This window comes from Tauraco erythrolophus, chromosome 9, assembly GCF_009769465.1.
Source record: "Tauraco erythrolophus isolate bTauEry1 chromosome 9, bTauEry1.pri, whole genome shotgun sequence".
Lineage (NCBI taxonomy): Eukaryota > Metazoa > Chordata > Aves > Musophagiformes > Musophagidae > Tauraco > Tauraco erythrolophus.
This window is the reverse complement of record NC_141473.1, coordinates 3,044,000-3,066,521: the sequence shown is the minus strand read 5'-3', so window position 1 is coordinate 3,066,521 and position 22,522 is coordinate 3,044,000. Positions and strand designations below refer to the sequence as shown.

Below are 22,522 nucleotides of genomic sequence, written 5' to 3'. Positions count from 1 at the left end.
TATTTTGTCTCGGAAGAAAAATACTGATTCTTTCCCTGCCTGCCTCTACCTTTTTCACTTTTTTCCCTTCAAAATCATTGTATGTGTTTTTCTTTGTCCATTAGATGCTATTTTCTTAATTTTTGCATCTCCATCGCAGCTTTGTTGTGACAGGGGTCACTTAGCAGTTTTGGAGGATCTCGTGAGTCCCTTCAGTATATATATTAAAAAAAAATCTCACAAAGATCACCGTGCAGCTTAGCTCCTGCTCCGAGCCCGAAGCAATACAGCTGTAACACGTTAAGAAAATATAATGAACAACTATCATCACTGAGACTTGAAAAAAAAACTGACTTGCTTGATCAGTGGAGCAGAAGAAGAATCATCAGATGTGAATAACATAATGAAAGACCTTAAAAATTCAAGTGACTGTAAAAATCGTGTGGGTGGTTTGTCACTAACTTGGAAGAAGTTCACCCATGTACCTACCCATAGTTAATTTAGTTTATGGTCCATTGTCCTTTTCAGCTTTCCATTTCCCCTCAGTTCATATGTTAATTCTGAGATTAGAGGCAGAGCTAAGAAAAACAATTAAAACTGGAGCTGACAGACTTGCCCAGATCACCTGACTTATATTTTACACCATCTTGAGCTTCTCCTGCTTTGGAGCTTTTAAACAGTAAAAACTCAAAGCAGATGTTGACATAGTATGTGTTTTACAACTCCCAACTCGAAGTATAAATAAAACTCTGACTTTAAAACAGGACCTCGGGTTTATTCACTGCTTAAGACGGGACTTAGAAGTACAAATCTGAGCACTTACAAGCAGTGGTTGGCAGCGAGGAAATCCCAACGTGCCTGCATGATTTGCCATCTGTTGCAAGTCCTAATGTGCTTCAAGTAGGAGCATGGTGTGGTAGCCCATCTTATCCCTGATACGTTGCGTACAAATCATTAATAGTGCTAATAATAGTAATGCCTGGAAGGGATGCGATGAATCATTGTCTGAAGAACAGCCAATTCCTAGGATCATCTCCGTGGCCTCCTCTGGACCCGCTCCAACAGCTCCATGTCCTTCTTGTGTTGATGCCCCAGAGCTGAAGGCAGCACTGCAGGGGGGTCTCAGGAGAGCAGAGCAGAGGGGCAGAATCCCCTCCCTCGCCCTGCTGCCCACGCTGCTCTGGATGCAGCCCAGGACACGGGTGGCTTTCTGGACTGCCAGCACACGGTGCCGGCTCATGGTGAGCTTCTCAGCAACCAACACCTTCGATATATCACACTCCATATATCCTCATATATATATATGACCCCATATATAACACACCCCATATATCCTCACACATTCAGGCAAAACCAAACGTACACACACAGGCTGTTATCATGGACACGAACGGGGCTCGTGCCTGTGGTTAAACCTCTGTACCTCCTGCTTTTGTGCAATGTATAGGTGTTTCCTTTGCATTAAGGGTGATGCTGTTTGCTTTGCTGTGGAAAGGTACTGCAATTTTGTTGAGTTACAAGGATTAGAAAGCTGTTTATGTTGTGCATGTTCAACAGAAAATCGCTACGCCTCTGCAAAACAATTTCTCAATTGTTATTCCTTCTCTGGGGACTAAATACGTCCTCTACCAAAAAGAAAATTCTCCAGGTGGAATTTGGGGACTTGGCTATTTAAAGATACCCTCAAAGCCATTGTAGACATATGGACTGCCTCCGAGGTGCAGGGGAAGTAGGGGTGAGATTCCTTCAGTGCATCGTACAATTACGTGCGCTCGTCCCGTGCTGATTTCCACTGGCGTTCCCGGGTATCTGCTGACACGGCTGCCACGGTGCCCCAGCACACGGAGTGGGAGCGCTGGATTAGAAACTCATTATTATGTAAACCACATCCATGAAACCCAGGAGTTTGTGTAGCTGTAAAGTGGTGAATTTACTACAGAGCAGGGAAATCGGCGGTCGTGGTTCTCCAGCAGTCCTGCAGTAAATTTTATTGTGAGACAATTATGATTGTTATGACCTTCTGCCCCCTCCTTTTCTCTCTAATGAGTTTTCCCGGATTAGCAAAGCATCGTTAACTCAAGTGAGACTTTGGGAAATATGTATATGAAAATGAAGTGTTTTGAAAATAGTACTTTATAGATCTAAGCAACAACAATTTTCTTTAGGTTTGTGCTGGAGCCCCTCCTGCCAAAAAAGATGCATTCTAGGTCCCAAGACAAATTGGACAAGGATGACCTAGATAAAGATAAGAAAGAAAAGAAGAAGGAGAAAAGGAACAGCAAGCATCAAGAGATATTTGATAAAGAATTTAAGTCTACTGATATTTCTCTGCAGCAGTCTGAAGCAGTGATCCTTTCAGAAACGGTAACTTTATTAGCAAGTAATGCTTTATCTAATTCTGAGCAGTGTTCTTTCTCTTTTAAATAAAAATGTTGATTTTTACGATTTAGTTTATGTTTAGACCAAAAATAACTCTAGGGGAATACGCTACGATGTTCATACATGTGATAAGTAATAAAAAATACAGATTTTTATTTACAGTGTAAAAAAATCATGGTATCTCATATGAAAATCTTACCAACAGCTATATGTGGCTATTTGATAAAAGGAACAGATGGTATATCCTAAGTAAAATAAATGCTACCGTTTCAGCAGCCTTTTGATTTTATGATTCCCAATAGATCCTGATGGGTTTTCTCATATTTCAGCTGACTACTGCAAAACACTTTTTGGTGGAAATGTTAGAAGGTCGTTTCGTGCATGGCAATTCCATATTCTTGAAAGGCTATTTTCAGCAGAAAATCGTAAGCAGTTCCACTGGTGGCTGTGTGTAAGAATATTAACCACAGGGTATATCTCTCTTAAGCCCACTCTCCTTGGCATATATTTAATTCACTGAAACTCTCCTGAAGGCTCAGGTAACTTGAGCAGTTTTAGCCCTGAAATCGGAAGCAAAGTCATTTTAAGCTGGAGCACGGAGGCATGAACTAGCTGTAACCTCCAGATCTCTGCCTGGACACCTGTTTTGAGGCCAAGAGTTTAAAACTTGCCCTCCAGAAATAAATGTAATGCTCTTGTAAAGATTTGCACAAGTCCTTGTAGCGCCAGCTTGTAACTCAGCAGAGTCTTTCGTTGGTGGCTGTGTCATTCACGTTGGACTCTGGAAACAGCTTCTCTCTGACCTGCGACGAGCAGATCCTCTGTTTGGTGTTTGTAGCGGAGTATTACTTAGATGTTCAGCCAGAGTTCCTCGCTTTGCTGGATTTGCTCCACCTTTTCCATCCAGAGATGAGCTGATCTCTTGGATGTGTCTTCTGGCATCTTGGAAGATCAGACTTGTTGTGTCTCATGTGGCCTGAGGCTCAGTAGTAGCTCAGCAAAAAACTCAGATGAAACCCCTTTTGTGCATCTTGGGCTTTTCACCCAAACTTCTTTGAAGCCAGTGAGTTTTTCCATTGACTTCAGTAAATTTTGGATCAGCCCTGGTTTGGTTAAATGGAGATTCCTTGTGCCAGAGCCAGTCAGGTGAGCATCATTAGAATGTTTTCAGATGGCAAATATATTTTGTGTAGATGTCCATACGTCTCATCTTTTTGACGCAGGGCTTTCAACTCTGCGTGTTGCAGTGGTTGGATTTTAACTAAGCCTGAACATTGCAATGTCAGGAACATTGCATCTCCCAGATCTCCCAACGGACTAGCAGGGCTTGTGGAAGAAGAGCGTTAGCCACAGGAGAAGAAAGTTGTGTTTCAGGACAGCTCAGTCTGTGGACTTGCACAAATCCATGAGACCAGATGGGAGACGTCCAAGGATTCTGGAGAGCTGATTGATGACACTGCAAGGTCACTGTCATCTCTGAGAGGTCTTGGATATTGGAGATGATTGCTTATGACTAGAAAAATGCAAATGCTGGAAAGGAGGACGTGATAACCCTTCAAGGCATATTCCCATTTGTCTTCTGAGGAACAAAAATGAGCAAAGCCCAACATGGTTTGACTCAAGTTTTCCACTCTTCCCAGTCAAGAGCTTTCAGTGGATGACTGGTATGACTAGTTTTCCCCTGGTTATAGAGAGGGAAGGAAATTAAATGTCAGAATTAGTTATTTAGAATTACTTTGAACTTCTTGAAATCCACAGATCAATAATATGAAAAGGAGTTTACTGTTGAGAGAAAAACTCTCCCTTTCCAGTATCTGCAAACTACTTGATGAGATCCAAAATGACCAAGTCAATTTTTAATGCTTGGTGTTAGCGTGGTTCATTTTCTCTTGTAGGTGAAGCAGAAGAAACACTTTTGAGATTAGTTTACAAGAGTGGTTGTACAATTCCCACTGCTGTCTTCAGGAATTTTGTACAGATAATGTCAAGCAGTTTAAAGATAAAGTTCGCCTTGTCGTGAAAATTTTGTGCTCTGGAGATAAGTGTCCCCTATTAATGATGTAAAAGGGAAATTGTTATCTTTTGTGGGTAAGAACTCAGCTTTTCCATTGTTTTACTTTTGTGGGCTGCACTGTGTGCAAGTTCCCTTTTTAAGTTGAAATTGCTCCCAAAGCACTGTTACTGCTGTGTTTTATGAAGAAAAAGGCGTTTTGATTTCTCTTGCATTAGGAGCTTGGAAGCGGAAAGTTTGCTAGCTTAAAAAAAAAAGATGATAATGAAATGGAGGGGGGAGAATTAAGGATTGTTTCTTTCCAAAAAAGTTGGAATCCAGATTTCACTAGAAAGGGAAATAAAAATTTAAAGAGCTTTCAAAGTGAAATTTTAGTAATAAACTACTGTTAGTTACTAGATTTTATATTATAACTACTGAATTCCTTCTGAATCACTAATTCACTTACAAGATTTGGTGAATTTTATGATGAATTCTTACTTCTGACATCTAAAATATCTGGAGATCTTACAGAAGAAGACATGCTTTTCTTTAGTACGTTGACAATTTATAAGTACCTTCAAGAAGAGGGATGAAAGAGTAAGAGCCAGCTTGGATTTGACAACACCAGATAGGTCAAGTCTTTCTTCTTTCTGCGATGGAGGAGGAGGCTCTGTGGGTAGGAATGATGAGGCAGACCCCCGATGGGCCGACTTCAGTATGACTTTTGGAACATCTCACCCAATGTTCTCATGAGCAAGACTGGGTGATGAAGTCTGGTCTAAGGTGATGCTGAAGGATACATAGCAGGCTGGAAGAACTGCACTCAGTATTGTCACTGGTGAGATGAAGTAAATGAGAATCCGTGATGGATTGGGATTGTGGGATGTGTCAGAATAATCCATGTGCAGAAGCACAGTGTGTGTTCAAGCTCTGAATCGCTGGCTCTGTCTCATGTCTGTTTATTAACAGGAGAGTTCCATGTGTGTCACTACTGTTTCATCCAGGTGTCATCACAGTTTACAACCAGCCTGTGCCAGTTGTAGATGGCAAATAACAGGCTTGAGCTTGACAGTTCGAAAGTCCAGTTTCAGATATTTACCCCCACACACGGGCTCACACACAATTTTCAGTTGCCTGACGACACTCATGTTCTAAATGATCCTTCACCCACCACAAATAGGTAGTTATCAGTGGTTTGCTTCCAGGAGGGAAGGGTGTATCCATAACCTTGCATGTAAATCTGTTCTGGATCCTGTGTTATTCACTGCTAATTGCATTGTGCAATGTAATTGCAAGCATGATACCAAATTTACAGGGAATATCAAGTGAGAGGCAGAGCAGGAGTGTCAGACAGTCATTGCCATCTCTGCAGAGCTTCTGCTGCTCTTTTCAAAGATGATGTTGTCTAATGAAATGAGCGTTTCCATCACTGCCATAGGCTTTCGTATATAGGAGCTTCTTTTATTCCAATCAAATGAATCTTCATGGAAGAGTGTGGGAAGATTATCTGCAGAATTATTTCGTAGAGCTTTTACAGTTTCTTTAAAAAGGAGCATTCAGAGGCCAATTTGTCTAGCTGTATGGCTTAAATACTCTTTTCCAAATTTCACTGTACTCATAATGAATTTATTGACTGATCAAAACCCAAGTCCTAATTACAGACATCTTGTACTAGTATGATCTTATCAGAAGATGAATTAAGCTCTTTGGTATGTGAAGATGATCAGTAATGGCTTTATAGTTTTCTAGAGATTTATATCTTCTTTTAAGTATCACATAAACCTCTTTAACAGAAATTCTCGTTGTTAGTTCTTTGATTCCATCAGCTGATTGCAAACTTAACACTGAAGCCAGGTAGTTAACAGACCACTCGAAAGCTTGTGTAAGAAATCACAATAACAGGCTGCACGTTTTATTGATTTAGTGGCATCTAACATCACTCACCATTGATCCTGCTTTCATTAGACCAGAAAAAATTAGCACTGGGTTAATTATGGATTAGTGGTCTCCAAAGAGTTCATAGCAGAACTGTGATTTATGTGAAGCTTTAAGAAAAGGACCAAGCTTGTCAATCACAGAAGAAGTGAAAATTTATTTGAGATGAGTAGCTACAGATCAGGTTAACTTGGGAACTTGTTTGTAGTTATTGTTTTTTCCTCTTGATTCTGGCATTACAGCTTTCCTAATCAATTAGTGTATTTCCTTAGTTGCTTTTTTATAATTATATGCCTCTGAGAAAGTAATTACTGTGCTTATCCATTCTACTAAAAATATGCTTTACAATATCTTTAAAGAATAAACCTTTGGTGTCTTTAGGACTTGAATTTTAGTATTAAACAAATTTCTGACAGGTTACCCTGAGGTCTTGATGAACTTTCAAAACCAGAGTTACATACTTTATGGTCAGTCTTTTCTTGTAGAAGGGTCTCCGAGACACGGCCTTTTACGCAACTCCTTTTAGGGTTTGTTTTCTGAAAATAAAAGGAAGCACTCATACCTCATTTTAGATTTCTCCTTCACTGCATACTTTTTTAAAACACAGTGTGAAACGACAAAATTCTTCAAAAAAGCATGAATTGCTGCTGGCATTTTGTGTTTTGTCCTAATGCAGCATCTTGGCTGTTCTTCCTGTCTTAACTTCAGGTTGCTGCTTCATTTTCTGTGATCTCCTAGAAATAAAAAATTCCTTTTTTCGCTGCGATTACTAGAAATATGGGGGCAGGTGGATGGGTAACAAACAGTAGAGCTCAGGATTAAGCTCAGTGAAAAGAATCACCTTAACAAAAGCATTAGTTGCCCATCAGATTACAAGTATCATTTCAGTCTTTCTAATGGAAAATTTAAATGGACTGTGAAGCAGCCAGAGCAAAACAATAAGGATGTTTCAGTGAATTACATATAAGCACAAACATGCACCATCAAGAAAGTGCTTCTGGACAGATGATATCTTCCTCAGAAGAAAGTTTGACCATGCAAGCTATTAAAGAGATAAATTTTAACAGGGAAGGAGAGCCACATGAGAAGAAAGAAAATATTTTGATTGCTGTATAATCTTGTGTAAGGATATAGACTTCTTTAGCTGTTATTAAGCAAGTGTTTGGGGAGTTGGCTCATTGCCTTAGAAAAATATGCCAGGCTACGGGAAGGTGTGTGTGTGAAGTCTCATTGTGATTCCTGGGGAGATGGGAAGAACGTTTGGAGCTGTGAAATGCCGCATTAAATCAGAAGTATTGTATGTTATCATTGCCCTAGTACTGTTTAGGAGATTTTTTTGTTGGTTTTGTCCCCGTGCAGATCAGCCCGCTGAGACCGCAGAGACCCAAAAGCCAAGTCATAAACGTCATCTCGAGTGAAAGACGTTTCTCCGTCTCTCCGTCACCTCCCAGCTCCCAAGCCACGCCGCCCCCGATAACACCACGGACAAAACTTTCTTTCGGCATGCTGTCCAGTAAGTCTTTAATTTGAATGAAATTTTATTTTCCTAGAATATTTTGTGCAAAATGACTTCTGGTGGGGAGATGTGTTTCCTGACCATTACCTTGCACCTTGGTTGGAGTTCTTTGAGTTAGTCGTTCTGCCCTCACCGTGGGGTCGCTTGCAGGAGCAAAAACTTGCCTCTTACATCATGCTCCTTGCCTTTGCCAGCAAAACTTATTTCAACCTTTTACAAAAGCAAGCAGAATTGTTGCATTGAGAAGGTTCATTTTCCTTTTCAAGTAATCATTAACAATAACTTAGGTATAGACTAACTGCCAAAAATTAGTGTTGTACTTAATTCTATATTGAATCTAGTGTATTTTGAAGCATAAAGGCTGAAAAATAATCTTTTAATGTAATCGTACCTTGAAAGAACTTTTATTTGCTATATAGTCAGTACAAGCCCAAGAGGAGCGAGGGGGAAATTCAGTCCTTTTGATGGTTTTTTTTGTTGTTTGACATTGGCATCTATCATGCAGTTTTTCTGTAAAATATGTTTGCTTCAGTCTTCAGGAAACCCTATTGCAAAACCAGCTTTAATACAACACCTCTTTCTTTTACAATGCTGTTTTCCAAAAACTGTTATTCAGAGTTTTCAGTTGCTAGCATGTAGGGAAAAACAAAACAAAAAAAAAAAAAAAAAAAAAAACAAAAAACAAGATATTTTTGATGCATGTAAACAAACGCTGGTACAGTAGTCAAGAGTGAAATGTTAGTAGCTTTACAGCTCGATAGCCAAAAGCTACCAGGATGCCAAGAACTGGGGATGCAGAGGTATATATACTCCTGCAAAAAATATTCTTTGAATTTGATTATTTCTTCCTCTATACGTTTTATTAAAACTAACTTGATCTCTTTTTTCAAAAAAGTATCTGAAATCATCGTGTATTTTGGAGAATATTTATTTCTTTATGCTGGAGATTTATGGGTGTTACGGAAAACAGGTTCAGCTTATTGCAAAATCCATGGGACTTGCCCATAATTGTTTGAGGAAGCGTAGTGATAAATTTTTTTAGGTATTCCAAGGATAAAGAAGTTGCTTCAGTGCACAAATTGGCTAAAAGCAGTTAATGGGTTGCTAAGCAATACTGCGTGCTTGTTAGCTGGCAGTTTAGGAGAATGGAGTGTAAAATTTGGTCATTAGGTTAAGATGGAAAAAAAAGTCATCTAACTGATCTCTTGCCAGCTCAAAAATATTCTCATTGGCACGTGTCCAGTATGGAATAAATATTCAGACCGTACTAGTCTGAGGAAACACCTTGAATAATGATAGCAAAGCAGAAATGATGAGTAATTATTTGTGTAGTGACTGAGTTAGCGCAGTGGAGTTCAGCAGAACCGAGCAGGAGAAAATGAATAGATCTGTAGCAAATAGATCTTCTTGAAGCACGACTGAAAATTACTGAAGTTTGTGTTTGATACCCATTTCTGCAGTAAGGTAGAACTCTCAGATTTCATAAAGCTGTGTGAGAGATTAGCTAGTCAGGGCAAATAATTTTTTTCATCATAGAAGGTTGTTGTTCTACTGAATAGTTTGCCAGACTGAATGTAAATATGTTGTTAATGTAGATTATGAGCTGTTCATGTGGATGGAAATACTCTGTCCACATTTATGGGGATTTATTGCTGTCTGGAGAAAGGATGAGGTGGTGAAGGTGCCATGTGCGGGCTGCAGGAACACAGCGGGGGCTGCAGAAGATTAGAGCTGTATCAGGAGCTGTGGAATGTAGGGAAAGGCTCAGAAGTGGAGGAGGACACAGTTGTGTGGACAGTTGGTGACCGTTCAGGTTGTTCAGCGTATTGCAGATATTAAAGTGGAATTGCCTCCAGGCATTGTTCCATCTGCAGCTCTAGTGAAAATATTGCTCACCTGCCTTTCCATGGATCGTCCAAATGTCAACCTTAATGAAACAAAGGGTTTATGTAACTCCTAACAAAATGTATCTTACCATCATCTTGGTAGCACCCACTAGTCTACACAAAATGGCTTAGACGAAGTTAGTAGATATTGTAATATCATGTAAGATACAGTGATGAAGTGTTCCCTTAAATTCACTTTATCTTTGGGTAATAGTGTGTTATTATACTCATTTTCATTTTCCGCTCAAGGAATGTATATAATGAGACCTAAAAACATGGCTTGTTTACAATGAATACCGAAAAATTTCCCTCTCTGAAGAACGATTCAAGGTTCTGCTCAAGTTCTGGCTAAAGCTACAACTCTAAAGAAAATGCTGTTTTCCAGACATCTCGGTTTCACCATCAGGGAGATTCCTTCCCAGCATCAATATTTAGTTACAAATGCATGGCGTCGTTTTCCAGTTGCATGTTTAGTGACATGAGCTTAGCAGAAGTAGATTCTGATGGAGATACTTAAAAGGAATTATTATGAATGTTTAGGGAATGGAGAAATCCTGTGTGTGTAGAAAAGGAGGGATTGAAAACAGGAGCAACAGAAAAAGCAGTGAGAAATTCAGATCCTGGAGGACAAACAATGGTTTTCAGTCTGATGTAGAAGAAGCCACTGAAAGTTTGAAGTCCCAGGATGGAAAATCATCTCCTTCTCAGCATAGTTGAAAGTTCTAGTGAAAGGATGAAGAGTAAAATTACAGTTTTCAGTGACAAATCAATACAGCGACCTTACAGTTAAATTGTGTTAGTGAGAGGCTATTTTAGAGAACCATAAAAGGACACTTGTTGTCAGATATTGATAGGAACCTTGCAATAAAAATATCTGCATAAACAAGCCCTCCACTTGTTTCACAAATCACCCCAGTAAAATAAAAATTACCTTTTTTTTCATTTCCTAAATGAAAACGCTTCCCTAATTTATCAAAAATAAAAGTTTCTTGTCGTATAGAGCTCACAGTGGGTTTTGACCGTCTGAAAATGACTGAATTACCCTGAAATACACCATTGGTGGATTTCTAACAAAAACCTATATATCACTCAGGCTTCAATAAGCTTTATTGTCCCTCAGGCTATTCACCTTTACAGCATGTACCTGCTAGGATTTATCTGCTAAGAAAAGGGAACTTTCTACACAGCAAACAGTAGTAGTAAATGTTTTGGACTCTCTCTCGCATGATTTTATTTACTTAACAACTAATGATTACTCATTTATTATAGTTACCTGGAGTTTGAAAGTTTTTGAGAGAGATGTAGTTAATTATAGGCTTTCATTTGTGCGTTTTGTCAACAAGAAGCTTTTATTTTCCGAAGGGAAAGTAAATAAAGCTTAGCTCAATTATGTTTTCTTGCTGCACTTACCAAAACTTACGTTGTGTACTAATGCACGAGGTGTAAATGCATAGCTTACAGCTGAGAAAATCACATTTGCTGAACTATGAATAGTTTGACATGGAATCTGAAATAAAAAATATTTTCTATTAAAAGAGGAGATCATTCAAGTGTTTTGAGTGTATCCTAAAAATGAGCCCAGTGTGACTCCACAGTTCGTACTTCCCGTCAACACGGGGGTTGGTTCATTTATTCCACTTTCTTTTAAAATCCTTCATTAGATGAGCTGCAGATAATTATAGAGGCAGCGAGGAGCAGAGAAAGACATCGCATGTGCAGCGTTATTGCAGTGTCAGTGCCGTAAGAATTGGCACAGCCTGGATCTTTGGATTCGATTCAGTTCTGGAAAGAGTTAATTTGGTGTTGATTTTTACAGATCTGGAGCTGAATGGTATGTCCAGCTCCGACATCCCCGACGTTCCTCCTCCTCTGCCTCTCAAAGGAAGCATGGCCGATTATGGGAACCTCATGGAAAGTCAAGACTTGATCAGCCCGACGACCTCCCCCCCTGCCCATCAAAGGGTGAGTCCCAGGGAGGACGATCATTTTCGGTGATTTTCTTTGCTTTTGTACCTTGAACAATCCGCAGCGAGGTGGAATCCTGCTCGTGGACGTGCGAACAGGCATGTGGGAGGGAACGGCATCGCTCTTGGGGACCGACCTCGAGGGAGGTTGGATTCGTTTCTGGTGGAGGAGTCCAAGCGGAATGTCGTTAGCTGTGTTGGTGAGGGAGCTTAAACTGGCAAGACATAGTCTCAGCAGGAAATTAGATTTAACAGCCTTTCAATCCTGTCTCAGGAAAGGAAATAAAGCATGTACCTGACATCTTTCCTTTCTGGAGCTCCGTTCCATCAGCGTTCAATTGCCACCTGTTTGCTAGAGGCAAAGACGTCTGCCTCCTTTGAGGAAAGGGGCTCAGAAACACTCTTCATCATCAACAAGGTTTTCAGCTTTCTGAAGAAAACACACTTTTTCAGCTTTGTTTCCTGTATCCTAGAAGGTTTTCAAAATACTTCGGTCCTTTTCTTTAACGCAGCACTTTTGAGAAGGGCCATTTATTTTCTTTTTGACCAAAAAAACACATTTAAAGAGGTTTTCTTTCCTTTGACTTTGAACTGTATCACTTTGGCCAAGCCGTTATTTTGTAGGAAAAGTCTCAGCAGTAATGATTCTTTTTTGTTTGCAGGGGTAACTTCCAGGATTTCTCTGAAGTTTGTCGTTCAGATGGAATTCTGTTGAGTAATTTGCTTTTCAGTGAATTTCATGGTTAGAGAAAGCATTTCTAATCTCAGCAGAGACAGTCAGGCAGGAATTTAGTTTTAACTCTGGGAATAGTTTTGTTTAACACAGACTATCACAGTGCACAATGGTACACAAGTCTGGCTTTTTCTATGGTTGCAATTGTAATGGTGTTGAGCAGGAATTTAGTATTTTTAGGCTAAATGGAAAAAAAGAACAAACAGATGAAGTAGCTTCAGGAATGCAAGTAGTGTTATTCAAAACACCATGTTTTACTCATTATATGCATATATTGAAAAATTCTCTATTTCAATCGTCTCTTCTGTAGTTCTTCCCCATAGCTGGATAGTTTTAGTAAACACTTCCACTACATTTTTTTTTATGAACCCTTTTTCTCTAATTTCCATCAAAGTATACTGAGCTCTTACCCATTTCCCTGGCCTCTCTCTCAGGGACCAGCTCTTGCTTGACCTGAATACAGACCTCCGAGTGGAAAATTACAGAATGTACAGGAGGGCTGCCAGGAGTTTTGTCTAAGGAATCCGTCTTCATGAAGAAACCTGAGAAATTCAAATTAGGTTTCAAATTTCTTGAACTCCTTCCTCTATGAGCTCCAGAGTAGTCATTTCATTTTGTATGATATACTGTAAGTTTTAGGTGATGGTAGTAGCTCAGGATTGCTAATGTGAGTTCAATTTGTAGCTAAAAAGCATTAAAGAGTGAGATGATAAAACCTATGGTGAGAAATCAAATCCCAATAGCCGAGTTCCTTTCCCGTCCTTGCGAGGCTGTTGGAAGATGCGAGATATTTCCTGTACCACTTGCAAATGCCACCATGCTCTGATGGTTGGAGCCCAGGCCTGAGGACGACTCAGGTTCCAGCTTTGGTCTCATCACTGTTGAAGATGTGACCTTGTACAGCTCCTGCACCTCTCATGAGCAGACTTTCTGCATCATTAAATGGAAGTTCATAAAAATAGTAGCAATGTGCTCCCTTGATTTTTTGCAAATATTTATTCAGGTCTTAAAATTTTTTTATCTTCACAGTCTTCGCTGCTCAGACTCATTTTTTTTAAACATTTTTTGGTAATTGCAGAAATGGACCCCATTGTTTAACATCCAGTGTTGAAGGGCATCAGGATTTAAGCATATCTTAGAAACACAGTCAAACATCATCAAAATTTTCTTCAGCATCTTCACTTTTATAAACTTTCCAAGGCAAGAGAATATCGTTTCAAAGTCTGAAAAATGTCTCTAAAGCAAATTTGTCCCAAAGCCACATTTATTAGTCTTAGAGTTAATTTTAGGCAGCGCTTCTAGTCTCTTATCACAATCACTCTGCACAGTTATTTCATCAGGCTTGTAGGAAGGAACCTGTAAAAGAACATAAAGGAAATGAGTAGTGCAGGGCCCGAAATATCAGATGGGTAAATTCTTATCACTGCTGCGATCAAATCCCACTCCACTGTTTTTAATGCCTTGTGTTTCATGGGTCAAATAGTTAGGTACTTCTTAGCTTTGTAATTCTCAGCCTAGTAAACTGATCATCTTTAAATTACACACACTTTGTATCAGTGAAGAAAAATCAGTAAGAAATATTATAGATAAGATTATCTTAGTAGCTTTTAAACTGGCAAGATCTCCTTGTATGAGAAATTATTATGTGGTTCACTCTGGTTGTCTTGCAGTCAGTTATGAAAACAAAAAAGTGCCCTGTAGTGGACTGGAAAGCATGCAGTGAGGAATGCATCAAATACTTCAAATCAAACTGCAGGCAATAGTCATTTACTGTCTGAGACCATAATCTGAGATTATTTGGAGTCCACTGTTAACTTGGTCTACCTTAAGTCCTTTATCCAAGTGATCATCTAATTATAGTTGTCTGATTGTCCTTTTACTCATTGTTAACTGTGATACCCTTGTATATATTTTCTTGCACTGAATGATTTGTTCCGCTAAAAATGTTCTTAATAATATATGGGAACATAAAAAAAAAGAAGTGTATGACTCCTGCAAGGATTATTATTACATCAAGGGATTCCTTTAGGCACTTCTCATTCTTTATGGGTTCATCCATACCCTTGCATACAAATCAACCGCCTGCTTCGTGTTCACAGCCAGAAGGGAAACTCAGAGAAAATAGACAAAGGAGCACTTATGTTTATAGTATCAGCTATAACACTTACTAAGAATCAGCTGACGGTATGGATGAGAGGATCTCGATCCATCCCATGTAGGTGGAGAACTTGGCAAGGAGTTCAGGGTTCACAGTTTTTCCTTCTCTGACGTTATTTCTCAGGAGAAATCCCCTTCCTTCCCCAAGTGCCTCATGCACCCCCTGGCTCCGTTCCCCTAGAGCTGGGGACAGTGGGGAGACCTCTGAGTGGTGTGGTGCCACCTTCCTGGGACCTCTGCTGCTGTTTGGTAGCTCAAGGCTTGCTGCCAGCACGCTCACCGCAGCAGCGGGAGGACAGTCGTTAGCAGCATTATCCTGCGGAGACGTTGGAAAAAGTGAAATTGGAATAAGTGCATTATTAATCCATTATATTAAATTAGAAAGTGGACTTTGTGGGCTGCATTTGGTCACAAATGGAAAGAAATGTCTCCTCTACTCCAGATTTTTAAAAAACAAACTCTCTGACTGAAGGCTTTCCATGATGAGTAGAAGTATATAATATACCCAAAAGAGAAAAAATAAAAATTTGGGTTTTCTTTACCATCTGATCATGATTTTTGCTTGCTGGAGATGAGAAGCATTGTAAACCCTCCCTGCAGCCCAAAGTCTCCGCCACCTCCCGCCTCGGCTGTGCTGGGGTTTGGGGGGTTAACCTCTCGCCGAGCAAAAGCTCACCGTCACTTTTTAATAAGTCTCAAAATCAATGGGCTGCCACTGTTTATTACAGGGGTTTGAGTGAAAAATGTGTTCTGCTGCTGTCTGCCCGGAGATGGAGAGCCCGTGGTGTGTCCCCCAGCAGCGCCCTTGATTTGGTTTGGGAAAGGGCCGCGCCGGATCGGGCTGCGGGTTCTGCTCTGACCCATGGGAAATGCCTTCGTCTGTCGCTCTCGGGGGGCCCAGGCCTTCAGTAAGAAATACAGTGTTGGTCTGGAGTCTAAACCTAATTCCAAGGTTATTGCTTATAACTCTTGAGGTCTGTTCCTGGACGGACCACAGCAGAACACCAGCGCTTTTGAAAATCGAGTTAGCCAGCGCGGTCTGGGGTTCTGCCTCCGCATGCAGAAACGCGGCTCAGCAGAGGGAAAATGGCATTAGCTGTGCTTTGGCACAGCTGGCACGCACCAGGAGCAGGATCCTCCCTGCTCAGGGGTGCAGACCTCTGCCAGGGCCAGCTCTCCCCCTCGGCCACTGCTGTCACCCTCGTGGGACCATCCCACCCACCGCTCCCCCAGCCAGGGTCCTGCCAAAAAAAACCCATGGAGAAACATAGAACCATGGAATGGTTTGGGTTGGAAGGGACCTCAAAGATCATCCAGTTCCAACCCCCCTGCCATGGACAGGGACACCCTCCACTACACCAGGTAGCCCAAAGCCTCATCCAACCTGGCCTTGAACACTGCCAGGGATGGGGCAGCCACAGCTTCTCTGGGCAACCTTTGCCTGTGCCTCACCACCCTCATTGTAAAAAATTTCTTCCTTATATCTGGTCTGAATCTCTCCTCTTTCAGTTTAAAGCCATCACCCCGTGTCCTGTCACTCAGGCCCTTGTCAAAAGCCCCTCTCCAGCTTTCTGGTAGCCCCTTTAGGTACTGGAAGGCTGCTGGAAGGTCTCCCCAGAGCCTTCTCTTCTCCAGGCTGAACAGCCCCAACTCTCTCAGCCTGTCTCCATGGCAGAGGTGCTTCAGCCCTCAGATCATCTCCGTGGCCTCCTCTGGACCCGCTCCAGCAGCTCCATGTCCTTCTTGTGTCGGGGACCCCAGAGCTGAACGCAATACTCCCAGATTCAAAGCAGTTTGACGTTGCCCGTTCTGAGGGATCTTTGACGTTGCCCAAGGAGGGGACAGGTAGCAGTGGGAGCACACAAAGGGCACCTCTGCAGAAGGACTCTGTATCAAAGGACACTCCAGCAAGGACAGCTGTGCTACAAAGTCAGATGAAACTCTGATAGACCAAGTATGACAACAGCGTCTAAACAGTCATTTTGCATCAATTACCTGCAGTATTTTCCACGTAACTTTGCTCCCTGGGTCAAACAGCCAGTTAGCTTAAACTGTCTATGATTTGGTTCCAGTTAGTGGAGTTGGGTTGATTCTCTCCGCTGGTGCATTGCTGCTCTTTCAGAATGGGAATGCTACTCCTCCAAGACCTCACATTATGTGTTATTTTTCATTGCAGATATTAAATAAGCAAGTTGCTGCTTCTCAGGTGACTCAGTCCCGTGCTAAAATCAAGGGTGGAAGCGAGATGGAGCAATGCAGAGCTCAGTATTTGAAAGCATTTACACAGCCCCGTGTAGTTGATAGCTCGTTTCTGCTGCTTCTGACCTAATTAGATCTGCTAATCCTTCAAAGGAAAGTGGTTTTGATTGGATCACCATAGCTTGTCGTATTGATGACCGTTTAATTTCAAAGTGAAATAGTTACACGGAAAGAAATTTCTTACGGTGTCACAAGGACCATTTTGGGGAATCAAAATTTGTTTGATGTTTTTGTTGTTTATTTTTTAATAGTATTTTCTGATTTAAAAAACACATTCTAGTATCTTATTTTGCGTCTTCACAGAGTAGAAAGCAAAAATCCATTTTTTCATCCTCTTTAATTGATTTTTACTGCATCCCGGATGTGTATAGTGTAGTGTATTTTATATCTCTAAGAGAACGGAGACAAATGTTTTTAAACCTGATTCTTTTCTGTGTCAAGAAAAAACAAACAAATGGGAGCAATTTCATGTTGGAAGCAGAAGGAACAGATTGCTTCTGTGTTGCAGATGTGCCTTTTACATAAGGTTTCTGCTTCCCCTGAGGTACCCGTGAGTCAAGGATTCTGCCCAAAATAGGTCTGAATGTGAACCAGCAGTCTCTGTCGTTATGTCAGAAAGTAAAAGCGTGCTTCCAGATTCGGTGGGTTCACAATTAACCACTGAAATATAAATGTGAACTCTACAAAGCAGTTCTTAATTAAATGTAAAATCAAGGGAGACTCTATTTTGTGTTTCGAAGTTTCTATGGGGAAGCGTAGCGAAATGAACGTCACGAGCCTAATAATGATTTGCTGAGTATATTGCAGGGCGAGAGAAAGTGTGCTTGGATTTTCTTCTGTGCTGGAATAAAAGGGAGTCGTGGCTAGTTTGGAGTTGCACCAGTTCCATATTGGCACGTTTCGTCGTGCTAATTTCTCAGTAATGTTGCCCCGACGAGCATTACACGTCCTACTTAATATATTCAGTGGTAGCTTATTATATAAATGAACATGGACTAAATTTATCCAACTTTCTAATGGAAATTGCAAATTCAATTATAATAATTATCTACCTATCTCTGTTATTTCTTTCTGCCTAATTTGCTTGCAGAATCTGAGCTCTGGTAGGTTTCGTGCTTGTTATTTATAGCATATATATTGAGCTTATTCTCATTGTATTTGCTTTGTATCTGTTCTTCAGAAGCAGCTTTGGGGGGATAATTTGATTGTTCTCTGATCAATATGAAGGCCTCATTTGTTTGAGAAATGCCTTTGATCTAATTGAATTGAGAATTATTGCCACTGTGCTGTTACTTAAATGCAAAATGGATTTTCACAAATGATGCTATCAGCCGAGGTGGTTTTTTCTAGTGATAAATATGATGTTAAAGATATCATTGGAGAGCAAAGCACTGAGGAAATTTTTATGTTTTATGATATATTTTAGAGGAGCACCTGGTTTATTTAGTTACAAAATTGATGTCATCTCCGTGAAGGGTTCTTGCTTGTTGTACCCTGATGTTCTGCAGGGCATCAGCATTTCCCAGAGTTTGCCCAGGAGCCTCTGCCTGGATACATGATTGTAACTAAGCAGTTTTTCAAAGATTTTGAAATCTGCAGATCACAATTGAATGTTTGAGGCTAAATCACGTTGAGAGTCCAGCTCTTATTCAGGTGCCTTAGTAGAGATTCAGGAGCTAACTTAACATACCAGGTTAAAAAATTATTTGGTCAGGTAAGGGAAATATTTCATGGTTCTGGCTGTAATACTTAGAGACAGATCAGCAATGGTGTTTTATTTAAAAAAACAAACAAAAAAAACCCCCACAACTTCAGTTTTGCATTTAGTAAAACAAAAATCTTATTTTACCTGCTTTTCATATTAGTCTCTTGGCTTGGTTTTCTGGTTCAAAGATCATTGTGTCCCACTGTAAGTCCGGAATAAATAGCGCACGGTTTTGATCCGACTCTGGAAAATGAATGCTTCTTACTCAGCTGGGTCTTCCTGCCATGTGCATTTCAAGCAGCAGTGCCCTTTCCAGACTCAAACCTTTCAATAATTTGGTTATTTCTTCAAAAAAGCTAGCATAAACTTTAACCAGACTGTGAACAAGAAAGCCTTCATCGCGAAATATGTTCATTTCCGTCCTCATCAGTGAGCAGGAGGCTTCCCCTGGCAGAGCATCTCCGGGCTCTGGCCCCTTGCTCTTGGTCCAGAGTTTCTTATCCGGTGGCAGATTAAAGCCAATTGATTTCCAAGTTGGTCACAAAGCATTCTGTATCCAAGGAGGAAGGTGAGAGCAAGGCGTCGCTGCGTTGGCGGTGCTGCTGGAGAGGCGGAGGAAATGGAGCGGGGATGGTCTTCGCCCCTCCGTACTCTGTGCCTGCTGGCTGGGACAGTGGCAGAACGGAGGGGAAAGCTCAGGGCACGGCTTAACCAACGACAGTTTGTGATCTCCCTTCGTTGGCCATGAGGGAGAGCTGGGAGGAACGAGGAAAGTTGTAAAACAGGTTGGAAAGTATTTCTTTCCAGGTAGGATAGAGGAAAAATATTCCAGCAAAAATCCAGCCTTCCTGGCTCTGCCAGTGTGCAGTCTTACCCTTCTGATAGTCTACGATGAGTAGAATTATCTGGTAAAAGCTCTGGATTTGTAAGTTCATGCTGTCTTAAAAGCTGCTCTGAAGAGGGCATTCAGTTACCTTAAGGCTGCTTTTTTTCCTTCTACTCTTACACATCTCTGAAAACTCCCAGTCACTGGATTGCAGGAGCGTTACAAGGCTCCAGCCTTTGTCTGCCTGGTGGAAGAGGAAAGACTGAAATGTCCTGGCATCGCCCTGAGCCGCTCGTCTTTTCAGAGAGCAGCTTTGCATCTCTTTTGAAAGGAACGGGCTTGTTTCATAGGCACTTTCACGTGGTTTGTCGTAGAATGGTTTGGGTCGGAGTTGGGAAGTGTTCAAGGCCAGGTTGGATGAGGCCATCTCATGGAATGTGTCCCTACCCATGGCAGGGGGGTTGGAACTAGATGATCTTGAAGGTTCCTTCCAACCCAAACCATGCCATGATTCTGTGGAGGGGATCAGTTGCTTGTATTCTAGTTTCTTTCCCATGATGGAGAAATCGTTGGTTATATTGTCTGAGACGTTAATAGAAGTTGGAACACGGGTGTGAAGGTGGCAAGTGCAGTACATGCGATGTAGCACGAAGGATTTCAGATGTTGGAACTGTTCTTGAGGTGGTGAGCAAGGACAGCAGTAAGGGGGTTGAGTGTTAAATTGTGGAGCCAGCAGGAACGGGTGGGCGAGGTGGGACAGGTACACTGGGACACAAACAAGTGGAGATGAAAAAGCTTCATTATGCTTGGAGGGAAACGAAAGGCAGTGGCTGGCCAAGCAGGGGAAGAATCTTAGGGAAAAACAAAACCAAAGCAGCGTTTATGTGGTGTGGCACTGCAGGATGGGCTCAGCAATGCCAAAATGCTGTAAAAAACCTGATTGCAAAGGGTATGAGCGACCAACAATGTTCTCAAGCTCTTTCTGAAGCAGATTTTATCATGTATGATGAAACATTATGGAAGAAAGTCTTGATTTCCATAATTACTTTTTTAATTTGTCCAGTTAGCCAGTGAATCTAACCGAGGATGCTCTTGCTCTGTTGTTTGATGTATGAAGTGATTTAAAATATGTACATTTGAACAGTCTGGATTTCTGTTTTGAATATTTTAATTATAACTGAATGTGTAATAGTAAATTGCAAGTTACTTATCTGTTTAAATGGTTTTCTTTCTCTTTTTTTTTTAAATTATTTGTGTTCTAAATGTGCAAAATACAAAAATAATGGGAAAGCAATGACGCTGTTGCTTCAACTTGGCTTTTAAGTTCTGTAGCGCGTAGAGGCTGAGGGCAATCAATACAGACCAAGAAATCAATATTCTATCATGATATAAAGTGGGAAATTATAAACTTCTTCAGTGCTTTCAAAAGAATCCTCCTGAAATGCTGAGCTAATTAATCATGAACCTTTGAGAGGTTTTTTCATTGTCTAAAGTTAAAGTTATATTTCAAGCTAATGGCCAAGAGCATTTGGTATTCATAATAGCAAATTCTGCAGAGAAGCTTTCAGGAGTCAGAACGCTACAGACATACGTGCTGTCTCTCACAGTTATATAGGAACCAGCAAACGTTTCAGAAATCCATTCATTGCTAACAGTCTATCAAAATTGGTTTCTTCCAGCACCTGCCACCTCCGCTCCCCAGCAAGACTCCCCCGCCTCCGCCTCCAAAGACAACTCGGAAGCAAACGTCTGTTGACTCTGGGATTGTCCAGTGAAGAAGGAAGTGTTTTTTCCAAAGATAAAGCTGTAACAATTCATTTCCCTACGTATTTTATGGTATATAATGTTTACCTCATTCAGGCGTGCAGTATCTAACATTTAGTGCAATGACTGTAACTCCGTAAGAAATCCATTTCTAGCCGTTACGTGGGAAACAGCACTACATCACTCTTCTTTCTGGGGTTATTCCCTCCCGTAACTTGAAATAAATCTGGATTTCTACTTGAGACCAGGAGATGTTCATCAACTGACAGCAGTACCCTCTTCCTAAACCTTCTCCTTGCTTCTTCTGAATAACTTCAGGCACGCAGGTAGCTGGGGAGATTAAAATGAGAGTTGAGTATTTTGTACCTAAAGCATTTAGGTAGCTATGGAGTTCAAAACTGAGTGTTTTGTACCTAATCTCAGTGTATATAGGAATCGATGACGATATTCACACTGAATTCAGTGCACGTTGGGGAAGGCTTCCCAGTGAGGAGAAGCTGCCGTAGGATTTCCCCAAATAACGGTTCTGCCCAGGGCTAAAAATCAGACACGGCTTATTGGCGAAAAGCGCCTTCTCTTTAGTTGCTCTGTGTTGCAAATGGACTGATTGCTAATGGGCTTGGTAAAACGAGGCACTGGTGATCAGTCATTCCCATTTTCATCCAGTTGGCCGTTCTTCTGGGTGTTGATCAATGGGGAAAGCAAGGAAGCCTTTAGCTGCTGACGTGCATGAGCGCATAGGAAAAGAAAGCGAGCAGGCGGATAGGAGACTCCTGGTCCTTCTGTGCCGAGGAGTCGAGTACAAGAATGGGAAGAGCTTTTTCTTTTCTTCTTTAATGTGTAATATTTCATGTGGATTAGGATGGACTGAATGGAATCACTTTGTCCTTGTGCCATCATCCTGTACAGCGTTTGTATATATGATGGTTTTTAGAATGTTTTAATTTTTATGGTGCCTGCTTTTCATGTAATAATGGATTAATGTACCTGCAAAAGGATGCCTTACGTGTTTTTCATTTCCTAATTGCTGAAAGTGTAAAAAAAAAACAACTTTTTTTTTCCCAGATATTGGGTTCTGAGAAATTTTGGACAATGATGGGATGGGGTGTTGGGAGGGAGGAAGGAAACTAACTTTAGTGGTTTTTATTGTCATCACATTTTCATTTTTTACTATCTACAATCTTTTTACTCTTACAGTAGCTTGTTTATAAATATACCACTGACTCAAAAAATAAAATATTATTTTAAAAACTTGTCTAAGAAAAATGAATCTATTTCCTTGATATTTTTAATCCTCATTGCAGAATCTCAGGAGCTATTGTACCGCATATAGGGCTACATAGACACGTTATTTTTTTTCCGGACAGTTTTGAGGGAAGCCATGATAAAACTGCAGTCTTTTGTCTTACAGGTATGCTCATTCCTT

At 40.8% G+C, this 22,522-nt stretch overlaps 1 protein-coding gene across 1 annotated transcript in view; it reads left to right on the top strand.

Annotated features, from left to right (window-relative positions):
* DOCK1 (dedicator of cytokinesis 1) overlaps window positions 1-21,107 on the top strand; it is a 316,175-nt gene extending 295,068 nt beyond the window's left edge. Inside the window, exons 49-52 of the mRNA XM_086616514.1 lie at window positions 2,145-2,343; window positions 7,646-7,799; window positions 11,505-11,650; window positions 21,012-21,107. Of these exons, the coding sequence (XP_086472640.1) occupies window positions 2,145-2,343; window positions 7,646-7,799; window positions 11,505-11,650; window positions 21,012-21,107 (595 nt within the window). The remainder of the gene's footprint in view (window positions 1-2,144; window positions 2,344-7,645; window positions 7,800-11,504; window positions 11,651-21,011) is intronic.
* The last annotated feature ends 1,415 nt before the right edge of the window (window positions 21,108-22,522 follow it).